Source organism: Cyclopterus lumpus, chromosome 19, assembly GCF_009769545.1.
Source record: "Cyclopterus lumpus isolate fCycLum1 chromosome 19, fCycLum1.pri, whole genome shotgun sequence".
NCBI classification, from domain to species: domain Eukaryota; kingdom Metazoa; phylum Chordata; class Actinopteri; order Perciformes; family Cyclopteridae; genus Cyclopterus; species Cyclopterus lumpus.
The window spans coordinates 3997968-4009817 of NC_046984.1; the positions used below are offsets into that span (position 1 = coordinate 3997968).

Consider the following 11850-nt stretch of genomic DNA (forward strand, 5'->3'; position numbering starts at 1 on the left):
GGACGCCAGGAGGGTGACTGCGCCGTACTTCTCGGAACTGTTCACGTTCTGAAACGGAGAGAGCGGGTGAACGACCATCACAGGTTGTTTTTTTACTGCGGCCGGAGAAGCGGCTCGGATCTCACCTGCTCCCATATTTTCCTCTCGAGGAACTTCTCCACGAGCTGCCAGCTGGTCAGAGAGTTGTGAGTCAGATGGGCTTTGAGAGCCTGGAAACATGAAGAAATGTGGTGGGGGGGAAAAGCACAATAATATCACACACAAAAATATATCTGGCTGATTGAAATGTCGCCTTTAGTTCCTCACCTTGTACTCATCGGAGTGGAGCGTGTTGGACGGGAGCCCGTTTCCCTCAGCGAGGAAGCACTGCTCCAGACACTGAAATACACGACCCAAACATACAATGTACCATGAGGCTCTTGCAACATGTTGTCTTTGCAAAGATTCAAGAAATAAGATACATAACACATAAGAGAGGCCGGTAGGTGGATTTATGATTCCGCCCTGCCAGCTTCAGACAACCACATTGCCGAGGACCGACCTGCAGCGTATACAGCAGTCTCTGGCAGAACACCATGAGCCCTCCTTGCTGTGGATGCTGAGAAGCCACCTGGTAGAGGATCTTCACAGAGTTATTCCACAGGGGAGTCAGGAGACTGGACACGAGAGGTACAAATAAATAATAAACACAATTTCACACGGTCGTGAAGACAGAATTGTGAGACATATAGCCTGTGCACCTGTTGAAGTTCTCTTGAACCAGGTTCTCGTTCATATAATGCAGCTCCCGCTCCAAGTAACGCATCAGAGGGTCTGCGGCCTAAGAAAAGAGAAGAGGCTGGACATCAGGCATCCATCAAAGGGCGTCTGTATTTGTGTTGCACTGGCAGTGATGGTCGCCTACATCCTCTGTGGACTTGGAGGGAATCCTCCGCCTGGTGGACATGTTGCGGACATGGGTCTCGATGTCTGTGTTTAACTTAAAGAAGGCAGATCACAGAGGTCATGTTGAGGTTTTTTTTCTTCTCTCTACTCAATATCACCATTTCGTTTCCTGGTGAGCGAATGCCACGTGGTCAATGCCGCACCTTTTTCCCCAGCGTGTCTAAAGCAGAGCGAATCTCTCGGCCGAGGACGCCCTGGGCCTGCTGCAGCTGCGAGGGCAGAGTGTTTTGGAACTGGCTCTCCCCGATCACAGTGCGGGTCCGATCCCGAAGCCCCGCCCAGTTCAGCTGTGTAGGAAGCCGGGTCAGCACCAGCCGCAAGTGCTCCAGGTCATTCACCACCACGCACAACTACGGAGAGAGGGGAAGGATCAAAGATGCGTATCATGCATACCATGCAAAATGTTTCTTTTTCTTTTCATCCTTTTTACCATGTTGATGGCCCTGCCGTGGTCGGAGTTCTCGGACAGCACCCTGACCCTCTCCTTCAGGGTGTGACAGTAGTTCACCACAATCTTGCACACATCCTGGAAACACACAGAAAACAAAGATTGCCACGCTCGGATAATCTGACCGGAATAGCACGTTATTAGGACCCCCGTCGGTGGCTGCGTGCTGTACCTCGGTGAGTTTGACCATGAGCATGAAGGCCTCCTCGGGGTCAGGCCAGGACAGCTGCTCCCACAGCTGGCAGACGGGTTGGATGCATGCCACCAGGTCCACTGCCGAGGAGCTGTGTTTTATGGGCACCGCGCCAGACTGCAGGGGCTGGAGCTGAGAGGAGAGTTTGAAACACATCATGAGGATATTGCCTGTGGATGAAATAAGCTATGGGGGTCATTTAGTATTTTTAGGCCTTTTTGTAGCTGTTATTTTTTGGGGGGTATTCTTTTTTCTCCTAATTTGAGTCTCTTTGTCTTTGTTCTCTGTCTTCCTGTGGTCATTCAGTGTAACAAATAAACTATATGTTCATCATAACAGGAGTGTTACCTGGTCCACCTGCACAGCCCTCTCCACCCTGTCCTGAGTTGTGCTGAACGCCTGGTTCAGCCAGTAGGGCAGAGCCTCCCTGAAGCCCTCTTGAAAGTTTGTCAACTCAAGCGATCCCCTGAAAGTGAGAACACCAGACATTTTGATGTTTGTCCGGTATGAAACTCGGGCAGCTTCGTCTTTCCTAAGGGAGAAGGGCCGACAGGAGAGGAGACAGCGGCCTACAACCGGGCCAAAAAACACACGGATGCAGGAGATCCAGGAAGAAAAGTTCAGAACACGACAGGTGGTGCCAACGCAAGGGGTGCTGACCTTATCTGTCACAGCTGTCAGGACAGAGAACGGTATAGGAAATACGATTATAGATGCTCTATAGATTAGGATGCGAGTAGGAGGGCTAACCTCTTCTGTAAGAACGCCTTGTCTTTCTGGATGGCCTGCAGGCTCAGGTACACGGGGAACAGGCTGTTGGCGAGAGCCTGCTCCATCTGACCCTCGATCCGGGATAAAGTTTCCCTCACTTCTTTAGCGATCTGTGGAGGAGAGATAAGGAGGCGAGCGGATATGAGACGAGATCGAATGACTGAAAAATGAGTTTGTCAAGAAGAGTGGCGGTTGAGGGCACGAACCAGGGAGTCCAACCGCTCGTAGACGACAGTGAACACGTCCACTTGCACGGCACTACAGAGAGAAAAGTTCAAAAATATACCTCGGTTTGCTTGTTTTTATTTTGTACTTTATCAATAGTGCCACCCAAAGCCCTCTCATGCATTAAAAACTCAATTGGACCAATTGAAAAGCAAATGTTTAACTTCTAACATTCACGATGGCCTCGTTCCATTTAAGTGCTCCAGTGAGCCATTCCGGGATCTGAATGGAACGCAGCCACCACCGATGTCTATTAGTCCTACCGAGTCAACAGATGCCTGTCTATTGATGGAAAAAAATCCAATTGCCCCACCTCACCTGACAAACACCCGATTCCAGGCGACCTTGTTGTGTTTGATGTCTTCCTGCACCTCCCCAATCAACCTGGAGAGGGCGCTCACGATCTCTGACAGGTCCTGTGTGTCCCCATGGAGTGACAAAAACAACGAAATGAAATGCAATTGATTACAATAGAGAGACCACATCGCCCTCCATGATGTGTCCTCCTCACCTTAGTCATCGGCTGATGCAAACCCTTTTTGATGGTGAACCACTCCTGTGTACCTGTCTGATATAGAAGCCATATTATTATGACTAATGAAAGACTTCTGATACTCACACGGATGATAATGATGTCATTAGTGTTATTACTGACCTGTATGGCATCGCTGACCTCGTCATGTAACTCAAACTGAGCCGGGTTTAGTTTCTGAAACGCCTGAGTTTTGCAGATCTGGACCAAGATTCTGAGACCAAAAGCACATCCCTCGCGTTGCTGAATCTGTGCATTTAACCACGACCGCCATGTCGGCGACGACAACTCAAACATAAAGCATGTGTACCTGAGCAGTGTGTGTAGTTTGGGAGTGGCGCTGGGAGTCGGGGGGAAGATGTCTCTGTACTTGGCCACCAGACACAGTCCGTACTGCAGGAAACCATGAAGAGAGTCCCCAAGTTCCTGTTTCTGTGAACAGAGTGCAACGCCTTCATCAAACTCATTTACTTTTCAAACCCAACTGAAAGCAGCCGTTTCTGCTGTTGTGGTTGTTACACGTTTTAGTAAAAGGAACCAGGAAAGTGTGGTTTGAAAGAGCTGTCAAAAAGTTGTTTAGTACTTGTATTCAAAACGTATAGAAGTATTAGCAGCATCATTTGTGACTACAGATGAAAAATAGCCTCTTGGCTAACTGGCACATTTACAGAAATGTTTATATTAATGTGCACTGTCCCTTATCAAATAAACAAATAAGAAATCAGGAATTAATAATAAAAGTACTCTTCATGGCCACCACATACCTATTGAATTATTATTAGTGAAACAGTACACTTCATTGTAATGTAGGGTCAAGGTCAAATTTAAACTAATCTGTGTTGTGTAATATGTAACGAGGATCCTATTTTAATCTGCAAAGTGACCAGTAATTATAGATGTCAACATTTTTTTTGCAAAGTACAATATTTCCCCCTGAACTGTTGCGGAGTACGAATATAAATGGAGGTGCAGTCCTCCAGGATCAGGATCAAACTACTTCAGGGAACGTGCTTTGCTACTTCCCACCTCCGACGGGGAAGTGAGCGCTCATACCTGCTGGTACGGCAGCTCCTGCTGATGCCAGTGGTACTCTACGCTGGTCAGCTGCTGGAACAGCACAGACGAGTCCACCTCCAAGCTCTGGTACAGTTTGCTGTAAGCCACCCACTTCCTGTCGAGGTGCACACATCCACAAACGTACTGAGAAGTGCCACAGAAAGACAACACGGCATGCACAAGACTAGAAAGAGAGATATCTAAAAAAAAAAATATACTGCATTCTCCTGTTGCATAACTCTTCAAATGTTTGGGAAAAAAAAACAGTTTGTAACTTTAGTGACAATAAAGTTTTGTCATACTTACTCAAACTGTCTCTACAGTATATCCTGTCAGCAGAACTCGAGACTATGAAATAATCTGTGAAAAGATCACGTTTCGCTGTTTCCTTTCGGTGCTCTCGGTGATAATTTGCAAGATTCCACGGCGCCCAAAGAAAAACAGCCAATCAGAGCCAAGGGAGTCTCAAACGAGGCAACCCTCGGCTCTGATTGGCTGTTTTTCTTCGTTGGGCGGTGAAAGGAGCATTTCGGAGAAGCATTAGTAGCTTTAATTCATTGAATGTGTTCATTTTTATCTAATATGTGTGTGGTGTTATTCATTTGGAAAGCAGGACTCTCTAAACATATGTTATATCACCTCATACAATACAGCTGATAGATAATAATATTGAATAGTGAAAAGCAATATAAAGCCTATTCACATTGCATTTGAGATATTTTCAACTCCTGAACTGGTCTTATGTTCCTGTCTAAACACACATAGTCTGTTACACATCTGCGAGATGCTAACATGGAGCTTACGCCAGATCCTGGAGAAAAGGTGAGAGGTCATTCTGCGTAGCGTAGAACTCCAGCAGAGTCTGAGCCTCGCCGCACAGCGCCCCTTTCCACGCAGCGGAGCTCTGGAAGAGTTGGTTTGAAGGGAGAGAGCGAAAAAAGTGAGCGATTCGAATGGGATACATTTCTTTAAAGAAAGAGTGCGCTCGTCCTTTACCTGTTGCTTGGAGATGTACGCCTGAACAAACTGCTGCAGAATCCCACAGTAGTTGATGTAAGCACTGCGGCCGGCACTCAGCGTCCCGTCTCTCTGTGGGTCACGAGGCACACAAATCCAGTTTCAGTATCGTGCTGTGTTCCTTGGGCGGTAATGCACTTTTATTTTATACCGCTTTATGGATGAACTTGAGGTTCAGGTGGCACTGGCCGCGGTCGGGATATGTCTCTGTTCTGGGCTCCAGATTGTACCAGTTGTCTTCGGTGCAGTGGAGATCCTAAAGTGAGGCGGTTGCAAATAAGCGTTGGACTGTGAAGAATGCGAACAATAAAAAAAGCAGATGTACAAATGGGAACTACCTGTAGTTTTATGACCACCTTTCCCAAAAAGTCATCTGTGCCTTTCTCCTTTTTGGCCTCCTTGATCATCCTAAACAGGCACAAATGGGAAAGTTCACCTGCTTCGCTTGCTCCTCTATGTGTGTGTGTGTGTGTGTGTGTGTGTGTGTGTGTGTGTGTGTGTGTGTGTGTGTGTGTGTGTGTGTCACAGAGATAGCGTTCATACCTTTTCAAACTACTAAAGTTGGATGTGATCTCCTCCAGTTTCTGAGTGAGTGAAACCTCTTCGTCCTTATCCCTGAAACGGAAAGAGCACTGTGAGGGTCATATGAGCCTTGGGCACAGGCAGCACCCCCCCCCCCCCAGAAATGTTATAGTTATTCAGCCTCCTTTTGTCGTGGCTTTCTGTCTTTTTGTATTCCTTAGGTCCATTTGTGGTCATTTTTGCTGCCATAGTTGCTATCTATTTTGTGCCACTTTCTAATTGTTTTGGTAATTTTGTAGTTTTGACTGGAGAGGTTTTGCCCATGTTTGTATTTATTTTGTGTGTCTTTGTAATCAATTTGGGACTTCTTGTAGTCATTTGTGTGTCTCTTTGTAGCTGTTTTGTGTTTCCTTGTGGTCAGTGTGTGTTTCTCTGTAGTAATTTAGAGTCTCTTTGTAGTTGCTTTGTGTCGCATTGTGGTCATTTTGTGTGTTTTTGTAGTTGTTTTGTGTCACTTCGTAATCGTTTTGGTCTTTTGTAGCTTCTTTTGCCCGTGGTTGTTTTGTCCCTTTCTGTAGTTGTTTTGTGTCTCTTTATAGCTGTTCTGTGTTTCTTTGTGGTTGTTTTTTACAAATCTTTTTGTTGTTGATTCTTTGCGCTCATTTTGAGTCTCTTTCTGGTTGGTGAGAGTCTCTTTGATTGACATTTTGAAGGTGAAGGTCTAGGTGGCCCCAACACTTTAGTGAAGTGATGAAGCAGAATATAATGAAGAGGAAGCTTTTCAAAGCAGAACCATTACAGCTCTGGATGTTTTCCTCACCACATCTCAAGATGGAAACTGGCACCGGCGATGTCTTCGAACTCTCTAAAACCAAAAAGAAAAACACAATGAGAAAACCAAACTTCGACCTGGTTCAATGGGCATACAGCAAACATATTTAGACTCACATTATGAAGGTTTGGTTCCAAATGGGGTTCAGAGTCTGCTTCTTTATGTCTGACTGGTAGATTTTGTCATTGGATACGGCCTCCTTTACAATAGATTTAGAGGGTTTGGCTCTGGACCGGCGGGTTCGACTCTCCTTCTCGTCCTCCATTATGGTCAGCATGCAGTATGGGTCACTGAAACCTGTTCAACACGCGGAAGAATCAGCAGCAGGCTGAAGTCAGAGTGCGGTGTACCATGACAGTGTTTTATAATACCGCAAGAGACTGCTCCCCATAGACCACACACGGTTGACAAGAAGTGAAAGGAGAAGATACACATTTGGATAGAATCATTCTATTAAGGAACGGGGATATCTCAAGCGCTTATATTTCAACCCGTCACTTTCAAGGACAACGCTAACATGATTATGTTCAGTAGGTACAATCTTTACCAATGTCCGCCATTTTATTTTCACATGTTAGCATGCTAACATTTGGCTAGTTAGCACTGAAGACAAAGTTCAGCTGAATGTAGATAACAATTAGCTCTGCAGGTTTAGGACAGATATGACCAATTGGAATTTTGGTCTTAAGATGGCGCGAGAGGAAAGATCAGCACTGCACAATTGTTACAGTTCATCCTGAGGGGAACATGAACGTCTGCAACAAAGCTCATTGGCAGTCCATCTAAAGGTTGTTGCAACATCTACCAGTGGAGCAGAAAATGTAGATCGGGAGGCGCTAGATGACAAATCAGCGGGTCACTAAAGTCGTCGGGGTACATCATCAGGGAACCATGAACGTCTGCACCCCCCGATGTTGTGCCGATCAACTGAGTAGATGTTGACGTAATTGTGGAGTGAAAACGTTGGAGCGCTGGTGGCCCTCGTCAATGTATGGCCAAAGTCATTAGGATTCATCCTCACCACTGATGTCTTTTCCCAGGATTTCCTTGGCTTCCTTTACAGTGGCCATGAGGCAGTATACCGGAGGCTGTAAGGGTCAGAGGGTTATTTAGACACCTTGGTACTAAGATGCTCGATATGAATGCCACAGATAGATGTTAGGGGTCGTTGGAGGCGCAGCAATGGGAACAAACACGCTGACATCCTTTTCTCACCTCCGTGCTCTGCACTCTCTCCGTCAGGCTGCTGTGCTCTGACTCCGTCATAGTGAAAGACTGGTAGATAAGACAGATGGAGCGAGAGAATCTGTGCAAACAGTCATACAGACAACACAGTAGCCATGTTATGTGCAATGTGTGAAGCCAAAGTGTTAACCTCCTGGATGTACTGGTGGAGCTGGCTATCCGTGAAGACCTCAGTTGATGACGGTTTACCCATCTTATGAGCGATGGTGTACAGCAGCTCTTTATACAGAGGCTTCAGCTTGAAACAGAAATATACAGAGTGAGAGCTCGGTTCGAGGGGGAAAAAAAACAACTTTTCTTTTTGTGAAGTCCAGCACACGAATGGTGATACCTCCTGCTCCTTGTGTCTTTGTGCCTTCTCTTCTGGGTTTTCATCTTCCTTGAAATCCTAACGGAGAAGAACAGAACCTTTTCTATACCATCCTGTCAGATGCAACGGTCAATTTCAAGATATTCTGAGGTTTCGTTTGAGGTATTTGAAGGTCACGGTGTGTCGCCTACCCTCCTTTTTCTCGTTTTCCTCGTCAACCCCAGTTTACGTAAATGGCCAGGCGAGAACTGACAAGAGAAATACGGAAAAAAAACTAAAAGTCAGCCCGGACAAACCACTTATGACCATACCATTCACTATGAATCATAACTGTGGACTATTTTCCAAACCACAATGTAATTTGAATGCATTTCCCCTTTTTATTTAAACAGCCAGTGATTTCCATTTATTTCCATACATAATTCAATTGTGTTCATAGACTATATTTTTTAGTTGGGTAACCTATTATATCCACGCTCTACCAATTAGTGTTGCAATTATGTAAAGTTGGGGGATTTATTCATAAAATGTATTGATTCAAATCAAAACACCAGAGGCTGAGATATCCTGACTTTTGACCCCGAGACTCCAGAAATTGTTGGATTTTACATTTCCCATAATGCAACTCAATAGTGTCTTTTGGTCGACCCTTCCCTGCAACAATGATACATCTTCTGTAAGACACACAGACCAAAATCCCTGCTTGAGAAGCAAAGCTGATGTGTTTTACCTGTCGGAGTCTTGATAAGCCATGTTCCTGGAAGACAGACAGGTGCTTGTGTTTAAAACACAGGGAGTCGAACCATCATGTCAAAGTGCATTAATGAGTGAAACCTCATTCTTATCATCGGCTCCTTATAATGCAAGAAACCTTAAAACACCCCCACTTACAAAATAAATTTAAAAAAGCACCACTAAGTTTTGATTGCGGATAAAAGGCCTCGCTCTGTAAGGGACTTCCTCTCTTTCTGATAATAAAAGGGACTTAAAAGCCACAACCTGCCTAATATCAAACCAGGGAAATTCACCTTAAAGGAAATGACAATCACTCATCCTACAAATAGGTATACACCTGTACCCAACCACATCGCACACATGACAATTTCCATAATGTTTGCTTAAAGCAGCAAAATTACTGCGTGCTCACACAAACACTGTCTACGTACGCCGTCTTCCGTGATAAAAAACTTATGATCCAAGGCAGTTATGAATCATAGTTACAGCATCTTGAAATAGCCATTTGGAAAACATGACTCTGTGTCTCTGTATGATCTTAACTCTGTTGTAGCTCATCCGACAAATTCCGGTTTTGGGGATTTCGCAACGAAGAAAATAAAATGATCGGCTAAAAGCGTGAAAAACACAAAACCCATCGAGAAACACGAAACCCCTTCAGGACAAAAGAAGTTCACAATCAAATATATTTGACAGCATCGTCAGTTAGCATTCAGAGAGACAAAAAAATCAAACAAAGATGTACGATAATTCAGACAAATCGATACAAACAAGTGCACTGTAGTTCATACCTGTTCTGGTGTTTGCAGTAGATTGTCTCCTGTGATGGTGGGCTCTCTTTGGATCGACATGATGATGCTAATATCTGACAATCAGACTCCTGCCTGCTGTGCTCTGTGTGTGTGTGTGTGTGTGTGTGTGTGTGTGTGATATGGGGAAGCTGCATGCTCAATGTGTTTCGATGAACTATCACACAGCAGCCGGAAGCCATCACTTCCTGTAGAAGGTGGTAACGTCAATAACCGTGACTTGTGGCTTTTTCATAGGCGCCCAAAACATTGTGTGTCTGGATGTAAAATAACAGACGTCAAAAGCTGATGCACAAACACAAACTGCTTATCGTCGTGTACGGATTTATTGTTTCACTGTTGGTGGTATCATGGATCCCACGGTGAATCTAAGTCCACTGTGGAAGTGTCACATGACACACGGTGAACTGCAGGTTATGAAACGGCATGTAACATGAGACAGTCCATCTGCGGGTTGTGTATAGTTAGCCCTAACTGTATAGTTAGCACTACCTGTATAGTTAGCCCTAACTGTATAGTTAGCCCTACCTGTATAGTTAGCCCTAACTGTATAGTTAGCCCTACCTGTATAGTTAGCCCTAGCTGTATAGTTAGCCCTACCTGTATAGTTAGCCCTAACTGTATAGTTAGCCCTAGCTGTATAGTTAGCCCTAACTGTATAGTTAGCCCTACCTGTATAGTTAGCCCTAGCTGTATAGTTAGCCCTACCTGTATAGTTAGCCCTAGCTGTATAGTTAGCCCTAACTGTATAGTTAGCCCTACCTGTATAGTTAGCCCTACCTGTATAGTTAGCCCTACCTGTATAGTTAGCCCTAGCTGTATAGTTAGCCCTACCTGTATAGTTAGCCCTAGCTGTATAGTTAGCCCTACCTGTATAGTTAGCCCTAACTGTATAGTTAGCCCTAGCTAGCCCTAGCTGTATAGTTAGCCCTAGCTGTATTCCAAAGTTATGAACTGTTATGGTCACTGCACCGAGAGTTAATGTCTGTCAATACTGCAATATCTATTTACAGACACATCTCTATCCAAAGGCTTTCAATAGTTTGTCTTCATTTGTTTACTGTGACTGTTGGACCAACCACAATATATGATACTCATTTCAAAACACTTTTGATTCTGTTTAATTGGTTTTTGATCTTACGTTGACCCTTCACCATTTAAACAAACAGAATGCAGTGTGAGTGTATTGATGTAAAATAATATAAATATAATATATACACTGCAAATGTAAAGTGGGAATTCTTAGCTTTATAGAGCGGGATGATGAATACATTGTTATGGGATCTTTATGGGAAAATTCAGATTAAAAGAAAATATATATTTTTTAATGTTTGGTGCAAATTAACGATTTTCATCATTCATTAATCTGTTGATTATTTTCTTGATTCATTAATTCATTGTTTGATCTATAAGACGTCTGTTTCTTTTTCTTCTTCTTTTTATGGCCGTCACAATTTCCTAAAGCCCAAGTTGACTCAAACGGCTTGTTTTGTCTGACTATCAGTCCAAGACCCACTGATAGTCAAATACAACAAAACTAGCAACTCTTTTGTATTTACAACCAATTAGTAAATTATCTAAATAGTTGCTTGTGAATTTACGAATGTATTAATTAACTAAAATTTGTAGCTCTAATTGTGAGCACCAATCAACCTATCTACAATGCAATGATACTAAAGGTTATGATGTCATCATTGAAAGATGTCCTCCTCTACTTTGACCCTATCCCCGGTTGCATCACGTCCTGTGTACGATCACATAGAAGTGAAGAGTTACAGCATTTGACCCGGCGATTTGAGCAGACACAACCTACTCTACATTTTTCACATCATTTTACACTAAAAAGAGGTCATTTTCATTCAGTCGCACTTTGTGGTTGGGACCATGTGTGTGTGTGTGTGTGTGTGTGTGTGTGTGTGTGTGTTTGTGTGTGTGTGTGTCGGAGAGAGACAGACAAAGACCACCACTATTGCCAACCCACACCATGAAGTTGCATCTTCTTGCATCTTTCACAATCATGCCGGTACTTTTGCAACCTGACCGCTCTCCTTTCCTCGACTCATTCGGAGAAGAGCTGTCTCTTACCGTAAGAGGCACATGCCTTATACTGGATATGCACAAAACATCATATATACAGTAAATAACATATATTATTCAAACTACAAACAGATGCGTTTACACACACATAGAAATGTTTGGTTGATACAAAT

General features: G+C 44.0%; 1 protein-coding gene across 2 annotated transcripts in view; it reads right to left on the reverse strand.

The window, feature by feature from the left end:
* Positions 1 to 9796, reverse strand: part of unc13d (unc-13 homolog D (C. elegans)) — a 10964-nt gene extending 1168 nt beyond the window's left edge. The window contains exons 1-31 of one of the 2 annotated variants that reach the window (XM_034558848.1): positions 9623 to 9795; positions 8827 to 8853; positions 8288 to 8344; positions 8118 to 8174; positions 7917 to 8024; positions 7757 to 7816; positions 7563 to 7629; positions 6658 to 6838; positions 6530 to 6574; positions 5731 to 5802; positions 5526 to 5595; positions 5339 to 5443; positions 5167 to 5259; positions 4974 to 5074; positions 4168 to 4285; positions 3425 to 3546; positions 3238 to 3328; positions 3094 to 3150; positions 2901 to 2998; positions 2564 to 2615; positions 2337 to 2467; positions 1935 to 2052; positions 1566 to 1718; positions 1376 to 1471; positions 1089 to 1295; positions 905 to 979; positions 741 to 820; positions 542 to 656; positions 307 to 378; positions 126 to 209; positions 1 to 48 (exon numbers count right to left, since the gene is read on the reverse strand). The exon at positions 1 to 48 is cut by the window's left edge and continues 73 nt beyond it. In XM_034558848.1, the coding sequence (XP_034414739.1) occupies positions 1 to 48; positions 126 to 209; positions 307 to 378; positions 542 to 656; positions 741 to 820; positions 905 to 979; positions 1089 to 1295; positions 1376 to 1471; positions 1566 to 1718; positions 1935 to 2052; positions 2337 to 2467; positions 2564 to 2615; positions 2901 to 2998; positions 3094 to 3150; positions 3238 to 3328; positions 3425 to 3546; positions 4168 to 4285; positions 4974 to 5074; positions 5167 to 5259; positions 5339 to 5443; positions 5526 to 5595; positions 5731 to 5802; positions 6530 to 6574; positions 6658 to 6838; positions 7563 to 7629; positions 7757 to 7816; positions 7917 to 8024; positions 8118 to 8174; positions 8288 to 8344; positions 8827 to 8853; positions 9623 to 9682 (2820 nt within the window). In that variant the 5' untranslated portion in view covers positions 9683 to 9795. Of the gene's footprint in view, positions 49 to 125; positions 210 to 306; positions 379 to 541; positions 657 to 740; positions 821 to 904; positions 980 to 1088; positions 1296 to 1375; positions 1472 to 1565; positions 1719 to 1934; positions 2053 to 2336; positions 2468 to 2563; positions 2616 to 2900; positions 2999 to 3093; positions 3151 to 3237; positions 3329 to 3424; positions 3547 to 4167; positions 4286 to 4973; positions 5075 to 5166; positions 5260 to 5338; positions 5444 to 5525; positions 5596 to 5730; positions 5803 to 6529; positions 6575 to 6657; positions 6839 to 7562; positions 7630 to 7756; positions 7817 to 7916; positions 8025 to 8117; positions 8175 to 8287; positions 8345 to 8826; positions 8854 to 9622 lie in introns of both variants that reach the window. The other variant, XM_034558849.1, reaches the window with a different exon arrangement.
* Positions 9797 to 11850: the final 2054 nt, after the last annotated feature.